The sequence below is a fragment of the Zosterops lateralis genome, assembly GCF_965231275.1.
Source record: "Zosterops lateralis genome assembly, chromosome: 3".
NCBI lineage: Eukaryota > Metazoa > Chordata > Aves > Passeriformes > Zosteropidae > Zosterops > Zosterops lateralis.
Window position 1 is genome coordinate 39,105,923 of NC_139764.1, and position 20,899 is coordinate 39,126,821.

General features: G+C 38.8%; 1 protein-coding gene across 1 annotated transcript in view; it reads right to left on the reverse strand.

Moving 5' to 3' along the window:
- RPS6KA2 (ribosomal protein S6 kinase A2) overlaps window positions 1-20,899 on the reverse strand; it is a gene marked incomplete at its 5' end in the record, with an annotated part of 154,223 nt that overhangs the window by 17,087 nt on the left and 116,237 nt on the right. The window contains 3 exons of the mRNA XM_083857269.1: window positions 9,576-9,701; window positions 11,351-11,481; window positions 16,181-16,283. Of these exons, the coding sequence (XP_083713395.1) occupies window positions 9,576-9,701; window positions 11,351-11,481; window positions 16,181-16,283 (360 nt within the window). The remainder of the gene's footprint in view (window positions 1-9,575; window positions 9,702-11,350; window positions 11,482-16,180; window positions 16,284-20,899) is intronic.

Consider the following 20,899-nt stretch of genomic DNA (forward strand, 5'->3'; position numbering starts at 1 on the left):
ATAGATAAAAAGTTGGTTGAGGAGCTTTGAATTAGGAGTTTTGGTGGGTCATACTGCAAAAGCATAAAGCACAGCTTTTTTTGTCCCCAGTCCCAAATGGGATCAGCCTCTGTCTTGTCTTCTCAACTGCCCCAAGTGACCTTTCCTGGCAGCTGAAACTGAGATACCAGAGTGTGAACTGGAGCAGCTGGGCAAATGGTACAGTCCCAATCTGCTGCTCCAGCTGCAGCAACACCAGGTCCAGCAGAAGGTAGGGCAGACACCTGGGCACTGGCATACCTTGTACAGCCACACCTGAGGCTGCCAATGAATTTAGGCAGTGGGATGATGTAAAGCTCCTCTGGACCAGCACCAGAGAACTTTGAATGGCTTTGTGAAAAAAGCATGGAGGAGGAAGAGAGTTTTATATGCTTTTTAAAGCTGCTTTATTTTCTGTTATATACAGCTTTTTCTATAGTCTCTTTGGAGAGTAAGCATGGCTTAATGTCCTCTAAGAACAGATTTATTACATAGTGCAATGTGATAGTCTCTGTAAAAATCCTTTCCTTTTCTGGGAAGGGAGGGATGAGCAAAAGGAGAATTAATTTTTGTGTCCCTTTGCACATTATATCTATGTTGTGATGTATTTGAAAATCCAGGGCACCACTAGTGGAACTGACTATAGGTGGGATTTGCTTCTCTTCTGAAAAAAGGAAGTGTGACAGCACACAGAGACTTTAACCTGACAGTTTCATCTACAATACTAATTCCAATCAAAGTGTCACAGAGAGAGAGAGAGTTCTGCAGTTCTGTGCTGCTGGAAACTGTACAGGTTTCCATTTCAGTAATATTTCCTTCTAAAAATAAGCTCTATTCATGCCAAGCATCTGTTTTAATTTGGTTCCTTTTTTGATGTCAAATAACTCAAGTTGGATGAAAATCACTGCAGAAAGGCTAATATTATTTAAAAGAACATGGTATAATTTTACATTTAAGAGATCTCCATGGAGAACTTTTCCAAGCCTAATAGTTTCTGAGGGACTATTTGCTGTGCTATTAGTTTTGATTAGCTTCAGAAATTCATTCCCTCTATTCACACTTAAATCTTTCAGGAAAATAGTGAAAAATGACTATTAGAAGAAACAGCCCTAATTAGTAGTATTTTTCTGAAATAAGGACTGCCCATCTAATCAAGGTGTGCAGGTGAGACACTAAACATTCCTGCACACAGAGCATGCCCACTTGCTGACACTGCTGACTTAGCACTCCTAAGCTGTCAGCTGGAACTGTTAATTAACTGCGCTTGTTAATTAGCACTTATACAGCAGCACACATTTCCTAAGCAGAACAGAAAGATTAAGAAACTTATTTCTACAGCACTCGTGAAACAGGAAAGCTCATTTTAGAGAGAAGTCTTCAGTTTTGGAAGCAGAACAGTTTGGTGGGAAAGGCTCTGCACTGTGTTTCAGTCTGCTCTGCTCAGCACACATCCTTGGATCAGACTGGTGAGTTTTCAGTCCGTAAAATACTGCAATGCTGCTCTCACCTTCTACAAAAAGCTTCAGGTATGGGAACCAGTGTATCATATTCAGAACTTATAAAGGGGAAAAAATTATTACATCAGTATGGAAGACAAATACAAGAAAAATAGTTTGAACGGCCCCAAAAGAGAAACAGAGGCACAAAGGACCAAATTCTGTCCAAAATACTTTAGGTATTTGGCAAGCAAGTTAGCGAAGAGAAACATGATATTATTAAGCTGTACAAAAACTGCTGCCTGATCCTATGTCTCAGAAAAGATCTAGTTAGCAGAGAGAAATACCATATTTTCACATTCTTTAGAAGTTCAGCCATGCCAAGGGAAGAGACTCTGAGAGCTTTGTGACAAAACGGGAAGGAGGCTGCAGGAATCCTTAAACCAGAGATGTACAACCACTACACATTTAAAATTTGCTTCAAAGCTGAGATTAAGAGGTGGCCTGCACTCATTTCTGTATTTCTACCTGCCCTCTCTGATTATTTCATTAAGAATTTAAGCAATGCTTCGACCTCATTTACCCCAAAAGTCAGTAATGGCTCTTGCTGCTAGAAAAAAGCTGGCTAGAAATGTAGAAATGCTCAAGCCACTTCTGCCTCTCTGCCCTGCCTTTTCCTTTGTCTTTCCAGCAGAGCCCAACACTCTTTACCAGCCTTTCTGAAGCTGTAGTTGCACAGCTCTGCCTATTCAAGCACTGTCTCCTTGGAGAACTGACTTATTTCTATAGGGAAACTATCTGGCAAAAAGCATAGAATCACAGAATGCTGTGTTGGAAGGGACCCATCAGGATTATTGAGTCCAACTCATATCTGAACACATGCAAAACAATTGAAAAGTGAAACCCACTGAAGTTTTTGCAGGTATTCTGGAAAACCCAAATCTTGAAAAATGAGGACATCATACAAAATATGCTATGTTGCCTCCTGTTATGGTGAGTGTACAGAACGACCCTGGTCCAGGGTAGAAGTCAAGGCCTTTGATTAAGTTTTTGAAATGAGAAAACCAAGAAAGCCTTCAAAAATACTCTCACAGGTCAGATGTAAGATCCTCGAAGATAATAATCTATCACCCTTTGCTGATTCAAAGATTTTATTGCAAATAATTTTCTCTTTCCATCACATCTAGAGGACACCCACCTTACTGTTTGCAGTCACTCTTAGTATGGTAACTAGCCCTTATTAGGGCTATTAATGCTGATTTCTTTGCAGAGAACTCTAGAAAACGGCCCTCCCTATGCCAATCCAAAGAAGGACAAAGATTTGTGCTTAAAGATGCTCTAAAGCCTGTATCTCCTAAATGGCACCCTACAGGCTACCAAATTTGGTGTCTCACTGCCAAAAAGCTTAGTATGCTCCAGACACTCAAACTCACCTTTTACCTAAGTGTCTGGGCCATGTTTTTTCCTGATGCCCAGCTTTATAAACCAAATTTCATGGGAAAACCTGGTAAGTCTTCTCTGTAGTTTATCAAGGTAAGAAGGGGTCTTATACCTCTGACCCTGCATTTTGTAAGGCTACATTTCCACTAATATGGCAAATGCAACTGCTTGGCATGTGAAGGGAAAGACATCTCGGTCATTTCCTTGAAGAGTCTGCTTTACCAACTGCTCTCACAATCAGACTTTTTTTTTCCCCTGAAACTCCCTTTTTTAGCTTCAAGACGTTCTGTCTTCCCTTGCTGTCTTTAGCAGCCAAATGGTTGTCATCCATCATTTATATCACCTTAGAGATATTTATAGATTTTGATCGCATCCCACCGAGCTCTTGTCTGTCTTACATCGCACATATTTGTCGCTCTCTTGTTAGAGCCTGCCTTGTAATTCTTGCATATTTTCTGCTATAGATTTTCTCTAATTTACTTTTTTTCTATCTTAAACCAGAGATGCCAAAAGAGCACATGATCTCACAGGGTTTAGTATTTCTACTCAGGTACTACAAGAAAAACTCATTTATATGCAAGCAAGTTAGTAAGATGGAAATCTATAGGTCTGCATATGAATTTTTTTAATAAAACTGTAACTACACTAGCAACATATTTATGAAATGCTTGTCTGATGTTGGTATTCAAATATTTGTATTTCTGTCCTATGAATTATTTGAGAACACTGAATAGCTGCATTAATATTCAGGGAAGGAAAGCAAATAGGAATGAAAAATTTTGGCAAGACTGCAGTCAGAGACATTTTCTCAATGAAATATTACAAAGTATCTTTCAGTATCATTAGTATGATCTTGCAGAGGCAAAAGATATGCTCTTCATGGATAATTTGATAAGCCATCTTGGGGAAGAGCATGGACAGTTAGAGGCTTCTGGAAACACAGCTAACACTCTTATTTCCATTCACTTGGCTAACAGGTTTTATAATGAGGTCCTTTTTTTTACATAACATTATATTCTTCCTGGTGCCATTTTCCCCCCAAGTGTAAGACGTGATAGAGGCTTACTCTTACCCATACAAACAAAGAGGGTTTGCATTACTAGGTATTTTAGTAATAAGAAATGGGAACTGAGACAAGACCTCAGCACCTGATCCATGCCCATTCAGCCCATCCTCTCTCTGGCAGAGTCCTGATAGTGCTCTGCTGCAGAAGCAGGTAACTTCTGCTAAATTTAAAAGCTAAATTTAAAAGGGATGCATTACCAGTGGCTCTGACCTGGAGCTTGGTGCACATAGCCTGGGGCCATGTTCTGGTGCAGGCAGAGGGGGGAAAGGTTGGACAAGCAGTGGATGAGTGTCTGCTGGTTTTGCAAGCTGGCAGACTCAGGGCCAAGAGATCTGAGGTCATCTAGCAAACTTTCCATTGACCTTCCTATTTAAATACTGATATATTTATCCATTTTCCACCAGATACTAAGTACCTCCCAAACAGACAAAAATAGATACAAAGCCTTCCCTGAAATTTCCACTGTCTGATTCACTTTAGTGATTTTCTATGGTTAAGGAGAGACAATTTTAAGCAAATCTCTCTTGATCTACAGATACCTTAACTTTCAAGGAGATTTAATGATGTTTGGATTGATTTTTTTTTTTTTTTTTTTGCTGTTGTTTGGTTTTTTGTTTGTTTGTTTTTATTTCACTAAGTAAGATTCCTATTTTCTTTACTGCATTCAGCACTAAACTCCTGATCTAACCATCTAACCACAGTACAGGCTAAGGAGAAAATATAGAGCCACTAAATACTACTGTGCAACCTCCTGCCTTCAAATCAGTGTGCAATTTTATCTACTTACACTAACCATCTAGAAACAACCAAACTAAGACCATGAATATCAATGGAAGAGGAAAAGTAAGTTTAAGGAAATGATGAAAAAACTCTGGAATTTAAATAGGTTTTGGTGATTATATGACTCACTGTTATTAGCAAATAAATAGACATATACAACTAGTTTGATTACATAGGCCTGCTAACACTAGCTCTCATGAGTTACTGATTTCTGTTTATTGATAGTGATGCTGACATCACTTCTCTGCTGGTATCGAATTTTTGTAGCTAATTAAAATGCACCTTCTCTCCAGTCTTCACACACCAAAGTGTGCTAGATAGATGTGCTTTCAGCACTTTGCAGTTGCCAGAATTATACATGAGCTGTAGGATTCACTAGGACTCTAGCATAAACTAACTTGTATCCCAGTGGCAGACACAGACTGCAAACTTTGGCTTTGCTCATAACTGTGAAACATCTGGAGCCAAACAGTTGGTTAGTACATTACAGAGACAGGAAAAAGCCATGAGATTCACATGCGTTTCAAGATCCAAATTCCACTGTAATATTGGCATCTGGAAAATTGGACTTGTCAGTTCAGACTATCTCTACTGTATTTTTCTTCTTCAAAGAAAGGAAAAATGTTTATCTTGTGTTTAGGATATACAACCTAGTTTTTCTGCCTTGCCTCTAACAGAATGGAGGGACTAAAGACCCACAAGACTTAACCAGCTGGATATTCTTTTGCCCTGAAGAAAAAGGCAGTTGACATCAAGGTGTAGAATCTGGCATCTAAACCAGCCACCTCTGCAATATTTGGGACAGTATTGGGGTAGAACTGGCCCAGCAGCAGAAATTTCTACTTGGTAGTAATCTCTCCTGGGGGTTAGGAGTCAGTCTGAATAGATAAACCTTTAGGAACAGGGAGATGAAATCAAGTCCTTTTCTAATTTACTTAATCTGGCATCAGTAAGAAGCATATCCAAAAATCCAGCTTGAAAGCATTACTAGCGCTCCAAGCTTGAAAGCTGTGCAATAGTTTTCAGAAAAGGAAAACATTTGGAATATGCTAATTGCATCACATCTCTGGAAGGTTTTGAAAAATCTGACTCACCAAGAACCCTGCTTAATCTGTTTAGTCTTCCATTGTAAACTTTCTTCCACCCACAGAAACCCCTACCCTCTCCTCTAGCATAATTCTTTTACTTAATTAACTTATTTTCTATAGATACTGATGTGACTTAATACTTTGATCTGATTTTCCTTTGCTTCTGACCTCACCATTACATTTATACCCATGTGAAGTTTGTAACTATCACTGACATGCCAGTTCTCTTTGCTATTAAAAATCATTAGGCCTGCTGTAGTCAAGATAATCAATATTATAGAAGAAGAATCTGAATCTGAAACACAGTAGAGATCCATCAAAGGAAAAAGACTCTTTTTTTTCCATCTCTCTTCTTTCTAACAGAGTATTATGAAGCATCCACCTCAGAATATTCTGTGATTCAGAAGAATGAACAAATCCTTACTTGTCTTTCAGAGCTTTTTACTTTTTTTCACTTGGGAACAAGATGGAAAGAAAGTTAAGAGTAAAACTTTAAAAGCTCCTCAGAGTATGTACGTGCAAGTAGAATATGACACATGGACTTGCTAAACCAACATCTACCTGCACTGACCTAGATAGGTGGTTACTAGTCTCAGAGTAGACTCTAACTGCAGGAAATCTGATTGTCTACAGGGCTTTCTCTTGCAGGGTAGTGAAATGCTCTCAGAACTGGAGATATGTCTGAATTCTGAAATATTGCGCTGAGGAGCCCGAGGGCATGTCTAAAATAGCTTTGGAGTTTATTATTAGCATTTCATTTTTACAGATGACATGGAAGAAGAGGGAATAGGTCTCAAGAAAATTCTTTTCTTCAGCAGGTTCCATGATTGGATTTACAGAGGCAGCACAGCTGCCTACAGGTGCAGAGATGTGTCTGGGGGAAATTCCAAAAGCTCCTCAGTGAGCAACGTGCCTAATTTCAATGAGCTCTGAAAAGAGTGAAATTCCAGATCGGTTCAAATGCTTTTACAACATCAGCAGAGAACTTCTTTGCACTGCTAGACATCTAATTACCTCTACAAGATGCCCTCCAATTAGTAGCAGATGGCCAGCAAAAGGAAAAGGGATGAAGTGTTTTGCATTTTAATAAATATATTCTGCTTCTGGGCTAGGAAAAGTTTTGCTTTTCTGGCTGTAGCTCTGACTCAAGTTACTCTGGCCAGGTAATCTCCTGTCTCAGTAAGATACCACACAACAAGAGTAAACAAGGTGAGTAGCAGGCTCCATGGAAGGATTATTTATTTACACAGTGACATGGTGAGTGTCTTCCCACAGTGATGCCACCACGTAATTTCCTTCACTCCTTCCCCATCACCAGCCTCCCCTGAGGGAGACAGGATGATGTTCTCTGGCGTGTTGGCAGTTCCTCTGAAAGACGGAGTTTTTAATGAGGTGGTGCAAGGCAAATGGGGCTGCTGCCTATCACACAAACTATCACTGCAGAATACTTTTTCCTGTGAATGTTATGTACTAGAGAACACTGAGAAAATTATACTTACTAACAGAAATGAAAAGAGCCTAATTACAGTGATTTTTTATAAAGAGAGTTAAAGGATGCATGTCAAAAGGGACTGATATATAATTATGATAATATCACTTGCAACTCCTGTGCTATCTAATTACTTGAAACGGGTGGCATTGTGCAATTTTTTTCGAAAAGCGAGCTACTCTGACAACAAAATTATATAATCTTATTATGAAATTACAATAAAATTGAAAGAGAAGTAGAATTGATATATTGGTAGGAGTAATAACCAAAGAGGCAGCACTAAATGTGCTGGAAAGACAGAACAAACAGAAACCCACCAACTGTCTCCAACCCCAAATCTGCGCTACACGTTTGACTCACACTGTGTCAGAAACTGAGATGCTGCACATGTTGCCTACACTGGCAGTCAAAATCAAGACATATTTACATGACAAGAAAGGAGTTGTAAGAAGTGGAGGAAAAAAGAAGTAAAAAGAGGAAATATTAAAAAAATGGGAAAGAGCATAAACCTAGCAATCACAGTGCTGAACTCTTCTGGAGCTTTGAGTGTCTCCATGCCTTGGCTTTGTTCTGGATCCTTTGAGGTACACCAAACACCCAGCCTGCTGAGCATGCTGGACCCTGTCAGATTCAGGCACTCAGACATCTTCAAGGGATGAGGTTTTTCTGTTTTGGTTTCACACTGGCTGTATTACACCAATAAATCTGTCCACAGTACTTGATATAAATGAAATATTGACGCTATTACTTAAACTTAATATACATTTTGTTCATCACAGATGTATTTAAATTATACAGAACCCATACCTACTATAACATAATGCCATCTGTTGACAAATGACCTGGGCACTGAAAAGCTCTGATCTTTTTTATTCATTTGAAATAAAAATAGCAGCACATTCTTATGCAAGCCAACAGCTCCTAGTTATGGTGTAGCCGAGGAAAATCAGCCACTGTTTGAAAAGTGACATCAACAGATTGTAGGTTAATAGTGGTTTCCAGATTTTTGTGGCCATTATAAGGAAACATGAAAAGTTTGAAGGATTTTAACAGATCAGTCTAGTAGTTGGAAAAAAAAAATAATATTATGTTCAATATTATTCTGTTGACTATCTGGAGGTCATTTATCTCATGAACTGCAGTTTGGATCACTTCCTTAAGCTCTAATCATCTCATTGAACAGCAAAGACACAATCTCATTTATTAGCAAAATTTACATCTCTTTCTCAGAATTTTAAAACAGCAAAACTAGAGTGTCAGTTGGCCAGATCCCCTCATTTACTGCAAGTTTGGTAAATACACTTTTCTATGTACTGCAATCTGTTCCCATGAGATGCTGCAGAGTGAAAGGATCTGACCTAACTTCCCCTGTCTTTTCAAATTCCGTGTTATAATCTGATCTTGTCCCTTTTTGGTACAAGAACAAAACCACAACATACTTTTGTAACATATGAGTGTTTTCAAAAGTGCATGTCTGAAACTCTTCCTCTGAGCTGCTATCTCACAACCACTGGTCTGTACTGCTCCCTGAAATGGCTGCATGCTGTTTATTCAACAGCACCGAATAGAGATGATGACAGTTCTCTGAGCATGGCATTCCAAAGTAGTTCTATTGAGTTCTTCCCTCATCTTAGCAGCTCCCTGGCCTCTGTGGCTGGGGTGACTCTGGTTCATGCACTGGTGCTTGACCAAGTCTGATGTTCACTGGCATGTCTTTAAAGCCTCACTAAATCAATATTTTAAATCTCTGCTGAAGATTGGCTTCGGCTCATTTTGATAGCATCCACTTTTGAATGTGAAGACAAAGAGAAATATGAGTTTTTCTATGTGATCATGGCTTTCACTGAAAAATCTAATTACAAGAAAGTCAGATCTAAACAACTTGAGAAAGAAGAATAAATCATGTTTCAACTTTGCAATAATTTCATATGAAATTTTTTAAATTATAATGATTCAGTGTAGGAGATGTTAAAAATCTTATTCAGCTTGCAAGGAGCATGGCTGAAGTGTTTAACAGGATTTCCATGCAAGACAGCAAAGGTTTTTTCCACTGAGGAATTCTATGTGGTAGGACTGTGGTGTGAAAAAAATATGGAAGACTTATCATGAAACCTGCCATCTTATAAAACAGAATATAAATCCCAAGTAACACCCAGCAACGAGAAATAAGTCAACAAAAACTCCAGTGACCCCACTGCTGCCCAGCCTGGCAGAGCAGTCTCAGCTGAATTTCTGGCGTTTACCAGAGGCTTTCTTACCTTCACTGCAAACTCCGTTTCTGTAGCTTTATGAACACATCTCTTGCACACTGAATAGGAGCCAATTCCTATGTCCTCCTTTATCTCATATCCATCAGTAAAATGAATGTTGTTCCCATGTAACTGCTACAGGGGAAGACAAAAGAAACAAGGTGATCAGGACATGGGTATGTAGAAGCAAAGACTGGCCTCCTCTTGAAGGAGGTGCTGGATCTCCTCTCCATCACAGAGCTCTCTTGTCCTTAGCAGCTTTTCTAATCCAGTTAAACATTTCTGAAGCTCTTTACTTAAATAAGTAAATGTGTCTCTTCCCTTTCTACCTTTTTCCAGTCTGTTAGATGGAATTGTCCATGTAGAAGTAGTGACAAAACCGCTGTGATTTTTTAAGCTATTTTTTGGAATGCAGAAAATCACCATATGTTAGAAATTCATAGAATACTGTGGGCCCAAATCTCCTGACAAATCCACATATCTTCACAATATAACCTGATTTCTAATTATTCAGGGGCAGATAACATATAAAATACTAATAGCTTCACAGTGTTCAAGAGAGATACCCCATATATGGGGAATGCCTCCAGATAGTGAGGTCTTGTCTAGAATGTGTTTATCTGCAGTTTCTTTGTGAGAGACAAGTTAATATTTTAAGCCACTAATACATATGCTCTTTGGAAAATGTCTGGGCAGGTAGACTGGTTCAATGGTGAATGCCAAATCTGAGGTTTTGTTGCAAAATTCCATCCCAGGACTGAAGAAAAAAACAGCACCTCTAAAAATCCTCCAGAATCCTCTGTCTAAAAATGTAGCCTTGCTAGCAAAGTCCATACAGAACTTGCTAAATTTTAAGCCATGCATATGTCAATATTCAGTACATTTTTGCAAAGTAAATCACAGGAATATATATAATATTTGTGGCATGTAATTGCTTGGGTAACAGTTAACTTACTGTGGCATAAGAGCATCTTTAAGAGTATGACACATTCCACCATAAATAATTAAAATAGAGATTAAGACCTATGAAAACCACAGGCAGGGTCTCCCTCCTTGAGGCACATATACCTGTTGCTGTGGGTAGGAGAGGGAGCTTTTTCCTAGTGAAAAAATTGGCTGTATCTTTAAGCAGCCCAGTTCTTTCTCCTTGATCACTTCTCCTCTGATGTACTGAACTTTTTGTAGCAATTTATTTCTGATTTAAAGTACAACTGGACAGATTTTTTTTAAGGGGAATGGCAGCAAAGAACCAACTGTCTGGCATGTTTCCCCATCAAGCACCCTGGTTTAGGTGAATACACCCAGACTCTTGTGCAATAGCAGCAGGAGTAGGGTGGACTCTTACACCCAGGAGCTTGGGCTCTGTGTCTCTGGGAGCCTATAGCAGTAGTTCATCAAATTTCATCGAACTCCTTTGCCAGCACAAGACTGGATCATATAATCCAAGACAAAACTGTTGAGAATGAAATGCATCCAGTGAAAAAACAGTATTTCATTACCCACCCTGCATGCACAACTGGAATCCTGTTTCAGGTATTGAGAAGTACTTTTCACTTCAGTTGTGACAAAGTGCAGTTCCTATTTCCTTTGCAAACGTGGTGAGGAAGGTTTTATACATAAAGGCGTTTGCAAAAAAATTCTCTTTTTTCAACACCTACATGCTGCATGCAAAACACCTCCTTCCTACACTAGGTAGCTGTGAAATACCAGTGAGAACATTAGGCAGTTTAAACACACACACTCATATCTGCACATCAGATGTGAAATGTGACCAGCATCAGTACCTGCACAATTGGGTGAACAGTGATTTTGTGCACATCTTGCTGTGCAGGCTCCTGCACCAAGTTAGAGGCAACAAAGCTGAACCCTCTGAAAAGATGATGAGCATTGGCACTTGGAGGAACACCTGGGGAATCTGTAGGAGAAAGAAGAAAATGGCCTCATGACAAAAGAAACAGAAGGGAGTAGCATGGTGCTACAACAGACAAAGTCACTTCTGCCAGTCAACAGCAAATCTGGCAGACACAGGGGAATATAATTCATCTCCATATCGAGGCCTTGGTGTGCCTTCTCCATTCCTTTCCTCTGGATTTGAACAATGCAGGGTTATTGTTTGCAATATCCTCTTGGACACAGGGATTTTTTTCACAGGGCATGATGATTCTTAGGCAAAGTACTGCTTGTGCCAAGAGTGCACAGAGAGAGAGAAGGCACAGGGCAGAGAGGCTCAGTGAGAGACAGGAGACTAAGGGCAGGGCACCCTGCAGGGCTTGGCAGAGCTTCTCCAGGGAGTGGAAGAAAGCCACAGGCTGCTGTATCTGTCCTTGGCAGCAACTTGGCTATAAAGACTGAAGTGGCACTTTGTGTGGGACAGGAGAATATAGAGAATGCATGAAACCAATGTAAAAGCACAATACTCCAGTAATGGTGGGTTTTGGTCTTATAGGAATCTTGTGGAGCAGCTTTAGGAGCTGGGACCTACTCCAGGGAAGACAGTGGCTGACTTGTCCTCAGGTAGAGAAAACTACTAGGATTGTTTTAAATAACCTTCATGGAGATTTTCTCCCCATTTCTTCCCTTAGAATGGCAAAAGGAGGGAAGGAATGGCTAAAGTTCACAAAATCCTGAATTATTCTACCTTTAGAATGAAATAAGCAGAGAGAAATTCTTTGTACCTGCACCACTGGTCAGTGAGAGAAGCAGCATGACAAAGCAAGCAGAGCTGTGCTTTACTTAAAATTCTGAAAAGTTTAAAGAGATCTTTCTCCCCAGTGTATGTTTTATCCCAGGTATTTTCCTCAGCAAGAAGAACCACTTTGTAAACCATTCCTTGGCAACTGGATTAAAAAACCTGTATTAGTAAAATTTGCTAACCTTTTGTTTGGGTTTTTTTTGGAGGGTTTGTAGGGTTTTTTGTCCTTTTCCTTTCATATTTCCTCCAATGCACCATGGGATTTACTGACAAAGTTACAGGGCTAAACTTTCTTTAGAAAGCTATTTCCTTGTAGTAAAGTGTGTAAATATCCAGTTATCTAAAGAAAATACATCCCCACTGAGCTTTATATCTGACTCACCTGCTTGAGGCCCTGAATATAAGTGAGAATGTGTACTTTTTGGCATGTACACCCCCTGTATAAATCTACTGGTCAAATGAATAGAGGAACTGAAGTCAGAATTTGATAAAACCAATATATATCTGCTTGCGAATAAACAAAACCACTAATTCTGTTTCTCATCACAAAGCTGCCTCAGCTTTGACAGGAGTCATGAGTCAGTATGTTCTTATTGCACAGCAAGCAGAGTTCAGATGGAGAAAATTGTCTTTTGGTAAAGTGACGTCAGTTTTTTTGTTTATCTTGGTATTTTTGATGGGCACTGTCCTTGCAAATATGTTGGATGAATCACACCAGACCTCTCACATCACTGGATACTTCCTACCATGGCATATTGATTTTTACACGAGGGACTAATTAAGAGGAAAGAATTTTTGTTTTTAAAAAAAGGAATGACAATAATTCACATCTGAACACTTCTGAACCTCAGAAAAGCTGTGATCCAGCTCTAAAACTAAAGTGGTAGGTCAGCTCTGTTTAAAAATAACTGTTCCTTCATAATTCACTGTCAATTGCTTCAGCAAATACTGCAAAAGAACTATTGATGATTTGGTGTTCACCATTAAATATTCATCACCAACCACTGATTTGCCCATTAAAACATTTCTGCTAAGTGCAAAATTATGTAAAAATCATGTTAATTAACTGATAGCTCAGAATCATGACAGTCAAATAATTTTTCTAGGCCTTATAAATCAGAATCATTTCATAGATCTGAATTAGATCCACTTACAAGCACCAATCATGCATAATGGTTATTTTTTTCTGTGAAAAAGTAATGATGCTTTGTTCCAATAAAGTATCTAAGTTTAAGGATTTTCAAATGCTTCATAACTCTTAAATAATTTCATTTATTATATTTCACTGGGGTTAGCAAACATCTTATTTGCAAAGGAGGATATTTATATACTTCAGGTGAAAATTTAAATACGCTTTTTCTCAGAAGTAAAGCCAGCCTAAAACATCCCTGCTGGTTACAGCCTGCTGTCTCATCAATTACAACAGTACAAACATTTGTGGACTGAAATGTAAGTTGGGTCACAAGAATGATCTTGGTTTGATCCTTGTTCAAATCACTATTCCTAACCTAGACTGCTTCAGTCCCCAGCTCCCTGTTAAGAGCCGAGTCACCACAAATGACATGTGGGTCCACAGCAGTGAATTCAGGAAGCAAATGCCCAGAAAAAGCAGCTCCAGCTTCGACAAATCTCTGAGAAAAAGTGATGTGAAATCCTACCCACATAAATGATCTGTCAGGGTTAGAAACCACATCTTTGGCACACCTAGATCTGAAGTTAAGAATCCACAGAATGTGGTTTCAACCTCCAGGGTAAAGGAAGTTTCCGAGGTACAGCAAATCACTGGAATGACAAGATTTACTGGATCCAACACTTTGACATTAACCTGCTTTCAGACAGGAGAACTCATTCATAAAGACAGTGTAAAATAACTGTATGTTTCTCTACCCCCTCCTTGGTAGTGACTGACAGCTTCATTAAAACACAACTGCATGATCATGAAGCAGTAATTATTGCAATGCTTTCTATCTGAGGATGTTCTCAGTAACAGGATTAGTTTGTTTGGGGTCTATGTCCTGATATAAAATCCGCAAAATAAAAAATGTTATTGCTCTATTCCATTGGCAATGTAAGCCAGTATTAAACACATTTGTGATACTCTCCCCAATTTGTTTGACCCTACCAGTCAACAGTTAAAGGCTGCAAAATATTTTGCCAGTCTTTTAAGGACTTTTCCATAATTCTGAAAGTGTAACTGGATTCACACTTCCAATTACACCCATTTTGAAATGTTTGATTCTCAGGCCACTATCCATGGTAGCCCAAAGCAGAATTGAGGCAGGCCATCTCCCCACCCCAGCCACCACCCCAAAACAAACCTTCCAAGTCAGTGTCTTGTACAAAATAACAAATTTAATTAGGCAACAGTAGTAACATGTGGAGTGTAAAATAGAGCCCCAGGCACCAATACAAGAAATGAAGTGTGAATTTCCAAAGCAATCCAAACTCTTAATGCTTCTTTGCACATCAGTGAAACTTCCCATGGCAGCACCAGAGAGCAAATCCCTCAAGACCAGACTAACTTGCAGTCTCCAATATTTCAGAGAAGTTAGTGCCTCCAAAATCTAAATTAAATCTAAAATCAGATGTGTGAAATGTCTGCAAACCAAGGATCATGTTTCTCTGCAGTGGAATAGGAATATCAGAATGTAACCAACATACACTGGAGACAGGTGCATGCTCCAGTTGAAAAAAACAAGAATATAGTATTTTTATAGTTCCTAAAAGTTAGCACATCCTTGGGAAAAAAAAAAAAAAAAAAAAAAAAAAAAAAAAAAAAAAAAAAAAAAAAAAAAAAAAAAAAAAAGGGAACTGACTGAGGAAATATTTGGAGTAGATACCCTTATTTCAAACCCCATGAAAGGAAATCTGAAATAAGGCTTTGAATAGAAGTCTGGGCTAGTTTTAAGAAAAAAATGGTGTAGGTCATGATAAGCCTGAACAGAATCTGCAGGAAATCTCAGCTCTGATTCACATATTATAATATGTTTTCTTAATGAAAGCTCAGATTTTCCCTCTTGCTGGAACAGTTCCGGGGGAATTTGAGGATTGAAGTTTGAGACCTTATACTTGATCATTACCACAATAGTATGTGATATTTACAGTGCTTACTACCTTCAAAGTGTTTTACAAACAACAACTAATTCAATTTTTACACTCTAGAAAGTATAAACAAGTACTTCTTTACACAGGTACATCACAGGCAGAAATGTAATGTAACCTACCCATGTCTAGTAGGAGGCAACATTTTAAGTAGGATTACCACTCTGACATTATTCATATTCTTGCTTTCCACTTAAAAGAGTGCAAATACTGAGTTTTGTGCAACAGTCACCTTCATATATATAGTGCACAAGTGTGGTATTTCTGTTAGGAAACAGAAGTTACAGGAAACACATTCTCTCTGCAAGCATTTTCTAAATATTGTGGGCCAAATTTCCTGTTGGCATAACTCTGCTGACCTGAGAACTTGAAGATTCTTCATTGCTTTTAACCACACATTAACTTCCAACAGTCCACAGCCTGTGGGATGCTATAATTAAATAAAACATCTATGCAGTATATAATTACATACTAATTTGCAGAGATACAAAGTTCTTTGAAGCCAAGGTAATTTAAAATAGTTAAATTCAGCTAGTGTAAGCAAAAATTAGTAATAAAATAGCAAAAAAAAAAAGTTATTTTTCCTTTAAAGAATGTGAAATCTGTTCTTCCTGAAGACAAGTTAATACAAAGCTGGTGAAATACTTCTGAGCCTCTTTTGCTGGAAAAGCAAAACCAATTGTTGCTTCCTGCTGGATATGGCAAAATCCTGTAACGCCACAGGTGATCATACTTTTAGACTGTGTTGGAATAGGGAGGGGAAAGGAAGAATGAATTGACTAACTGAAAAGGTCTATTACCCATGTGCCACCTTACTAACCTGTGGGGGTCCGAGATGTGAACTCTGGATCAAAATGAAAAGTGTCTTCTGGCCGCCCCACCGCGGGCTTGAAAGGCGGCTTGATTTCTTTTCTGTACAGTTTCTACAAGGAGAAAAACAGATCACAGTCAGCATAAATGTGTACACTCTCAGCATCTGGAGATAGACTCCCCTGCTTTCTTTAGGGTGTCCTCTCTCAGCTCCATGCTGTCCTTGCTGGACTGATAGAAATGGATGATGTAAGCGTGGTTCTGGCTCTTGTTTTACTGGTCAGCTTAAAATCTGTGACTTGGATGGTCCCTGCACATTTTAGCTACTGGAATCCTGAATATAAACACAAATGTTCCTGGCAAAAATTTAGCCCATAGACTGGAACAGTATTCCAGCTGGAGCATATGGAAATTCACTGCTCTAAGGGCAAAACTGGGATGTGCAATGGTAAGACCAGAAAACAGGGTGACTTCAGCAGCGCAGCAATGGCAATCAGCACAAAGAACTGTTGGGAAGCCATGACTGCTTTAGCATTTATTATTTATCAAAAATCAGCAATGTGTTTGAGATGCTGCCAGACTGAGCTGAGCCACAGGCTTGGCCACCTGGTCCTTACAACCTAAACAAGAGACTTGCTCTTTTAGCGTATCTGGTGAAAGGAAAGGATTACAGCTGATGATTGCATCAAAATTCCCATCAGAAGATGGTAGGGAAAAAACACTGTAGATGGGTGGGCAATCACACTGAAGCTCTACATGTGGCTTGAACAGAGGAACAAAACAAAGGAAAAACACAAGGAAGAGAGGAAGGTATGTTACAGGTAAGTACTGCCAGGCATGCAAGTTTCTGCTGGTGACTGAGGGGTCATGTAGAGGATCACCTAAGTAACAGGCACCGTAAGTTCATCCTAATACATCCTGCCTTTATAATGAGGGACTTTGGGGCCTTTTTACTCATTCTCAGAGATCTTTAAGAAATTGCTACACCATGCTCCACTGCAAGCATTCGTACACACACACATACACACTGAGGTGAGGATGCCTGGATCTGATCCAAAGCCTGTAGAGGTTAATGGAAAGAGCCTTATTGATTTCAGCCATCTTTGCATCATCTCTGCCTGACATGGCCAAAACTAAACATCATGCTGATGGCAGCACAGGGAACAGGGCTCCAGTTTGATTCCCTGCCCTGTGTTGCAGTCCCTAGACTGCATTTCCTTTCTAGCAATGCTTTTGTTCTCAGTTTTCAAAGGGTTGAATTAGTTGCCACAGACGGTTCCCCATAATTAACATGTCTCAGCATAAATATAACATTTATTGCAAACTTTCGAGTCATGATAAGAAGTGGAGAGCTCAACTTTATGACTGTTTGCAATGTGTATTTTTAGGTTAGCTCTTAGAACAATTTCCTAATGAGCTGATTTTTCAAAATGTTTAATGGAATTACTAAATGCTTGTCCAGCCTTGTGTGCAAGAAGATTCTTTTTAAAACTCTGCATTTTCTGGGGAATTAACTTCTGTAATACAAAGCATGTGATCAAATCTAAGATATATATACATCATCATAGTTTGAATTTGATTTTGCATTGATAAATAAAGGTTCTTGAAGCAGAACATTCTACAGCATAGTATTAGCCTTAACATAAAGGATATATTTGTGGTTGAATTATGATTCCTTGGGAAAGTGAAACAGTGAGGTTGGAAATTACTCTGCAATAATTAATGGCCATTTCACCATAAAAAGTTCCTGCTTGCGTAAAACTGCTCCGTATCTTTGGAGAAGAAAGGAGATGAATAACTGCTGTGAGCCACAATGGGAAGCCAGTCTTCCAAATAATTAAAAGCCAATTGCAATCTTAAGCAGGAAGTGTCACTCATCAACTGAACAGTATCAACCTAGTAATTAACATACATCTTTTTCTGCCTGCACAGGACTTTAGAAGAGAACTCGGCACCTACTGAAGGTTTTTCTGTTGCTAGGATTTCACCTTGAGAAAGCTATTTGCTTCCTGGCTTCCCTTTATTTGTCTTAATTCACAACTGCAGTGCTTCTACTGCAGAAAGCAATATGGTCACATGCACATGCTTCCTCACAGAATTAACCGCACAGCTCATCCTGTGAGGTCCAAAAATTGGAAAATGTTTCAGAGCTGTACATCATTCAGGAATTGCACTCTCTTTTCATTTTCATAACCATACTCTCTCTGGCCTCTTAATTCCTTCCCCCATCTGTAGTTTCTTAAGTGTTGTTGGAGCTACATTTGTATTTTGAGCCCCTAACCCACATCCTCCACTACTAGAGAGGGATTTAAGATTCATCATGAGTCACACAGCACCTAAAGATTTAAAATCACAAATTCTCTTTCTGGGAGGGGATAGAAACAAAGAAGCCTGTGTGAGTGAAAGGCACTCCCTTTGAGCCCAACCCTGAGGATCCTCCCATTTCTTCACGCACTTGTGATAAAAATTAGACAACAGAACAGCAAAAGGTAAACTGCCTAAAACATTTCTCCCCTCCTAGGCTCTTGAACAGGGTGACTAAATGAAATCGTTGAGGACCAGGAAAAGCAGAGTAGTATCATCTATGGACTTCTCCATCCCACACTGGCTCCAGTTCTCTGAGTGTGCCACTACAACCCAAGCCAAATCACTAAACCACAGGGCAGCTCAACACAGTGACACACGAGGGCCTGCTGCAGGCAGAACACCTCTTCCTTTAAAAACCTGCATCCTATAGACTGCAAAACTCAATGTGGTACAAGCTGATTTAAGGAAATAGTAAGAATCACAGCCATTGTTTCGTATACACATAGAGAGTGAACCTCTTGGAGGATTTGAGATCCTTCTGGATTTTTCAAGAATATTTCTAATTTTAGGAAATATATTAATATATTGTCTCTTATCATGGTCCCCAAATTATTCAGGGATGATGTATCGTGATCGTGAGCTCTTCTGGCAGAGACCAATCAGAGTGGGAAATTACAGCAGGTTAAATTTCAAATCTTGCCTTTGACAATTTCTATCAGACTGTCCATAACTTCTGGTGAAGTTTAAGCAGTTATGTACTTTCTAAGTCATGGTAGTCTTAGTACTGTATGCAAAAGTTACAGTGAGTTCCATCATCTGTTTAGACAGATGGGAACAGAGTTCCAGTTTTCCCAGTTTAAATTTCAGTTTTGATATCCCAATTTTTCTTCTGGGGCATCTTATTAGGCACTTTGTTATCTCGCACAGGTATAAGAAGTTGAGGATTTTTTTTCTTCCACATTGTTCCCACATCCATAAGTGAGAATTGCACTCCTTGGCCCTTAATGTTTTATTGAGAATACTATTTATTTCTATCTTTCCCAGTAAAAATAAGCTCCCACATTCCATCACCAATTTTTTTAAATGGCCACAGCATTGACTCAGCACAGAAAAATATGACTGACAGGTATGAAGAATCACTGCATAACACACAGTGTTGATGGATGCAGAGGCTGTGCTGACGAAGTGCATAATCCACAGAATGAGGGAGATGGACTCCAAGGTGTGAAAACACTGATTTAGATATTCACACATATCCATGCTTCTGACTACTTATCAACCCCTCATGTCCTCCTGAGACTTTCATAGCAAGTACCTATGAATTAACTAGAAACCATTTCTATAGCAGTTTAAGAAGCTATGAGCTTCTATTGACTTTCTTTCTGATTTCAGACAAAAATATTTTTATTTGAAATAACTAATTTTCTTCCAGGTGCCACCAACCTCTTCTTAAACTATGTTGCCACATCCCTAGTATGATCTTCATCTGAACAATACCTCAGCTGGAACTTAGGTAATACACAAGAGAGACTAGTAATAAAATGCTGCAACACTGTGTTTCTTTCTCTTCTTATTTATAACTACTTAATTTTTCATCAACTTAAAAAAAACACACTCCTAAAAACCCCAGAGATGTAAATGCTCTGTACATGTGCCTGGTAAAGATCAAGAAAAAGAAAATGGTTTCATTTCATTAAATATTATTTAGTCATTTCCTCAACTGAGTTTCTCTGATGAAGAATTGAATTACTCCTTAGATGCCTTCTAGAAATAGAAAGATGCTACCCTCCATAGGGGTGCACTTGTAGTGTGAGAACAAACTCCTTTGATACATACACCTGTCATGGCAAATCCAATAAGCAGACAAAAGGATGAATTACATTCTGAAACACTTGTCCTCTCCTAGATTAATGACTCAATGTTATTGCCTGCAAGTGATAGAAAAGCTAGCAGAAATCAGACCCCAGGATTAATTTTTTGCTGTTGGTAAAATCTGAAATTAAATAATTCACATTTTCAGTTCAGTTTGATCTCTGATTAATATTTGGAAAAATTAAAAATAAAGGAAAAAGAACTGGGATCCACTTTCTTCCCACTCCTTTCCTCAGCTGTATTTGACAGTTCATTTTCAAGCATGTCATTTGCTCTAGTTGCAATTTAGCCTGTCATCCAAACAAAAACTACTGTTTATAGCCCACTCCTCCGACAGCAGTCTGCAAAAAGGGATTTAATTTTTCATTTTCAATGAACAGCCAGGAATTCATTATGCATGACCTGGAAAGAAGAAACAGTAGTAAAAAAAAAAAAAAAAAAAAAAAAAAAAAAAAAAAAAAATCAGGAACCAGACTGTGCTTTCTCAGAGCCAATGACTTAAATTATCTGAGGTCAATTCATTTTGGGTCTGCTTGTCTTAAGAAGAACA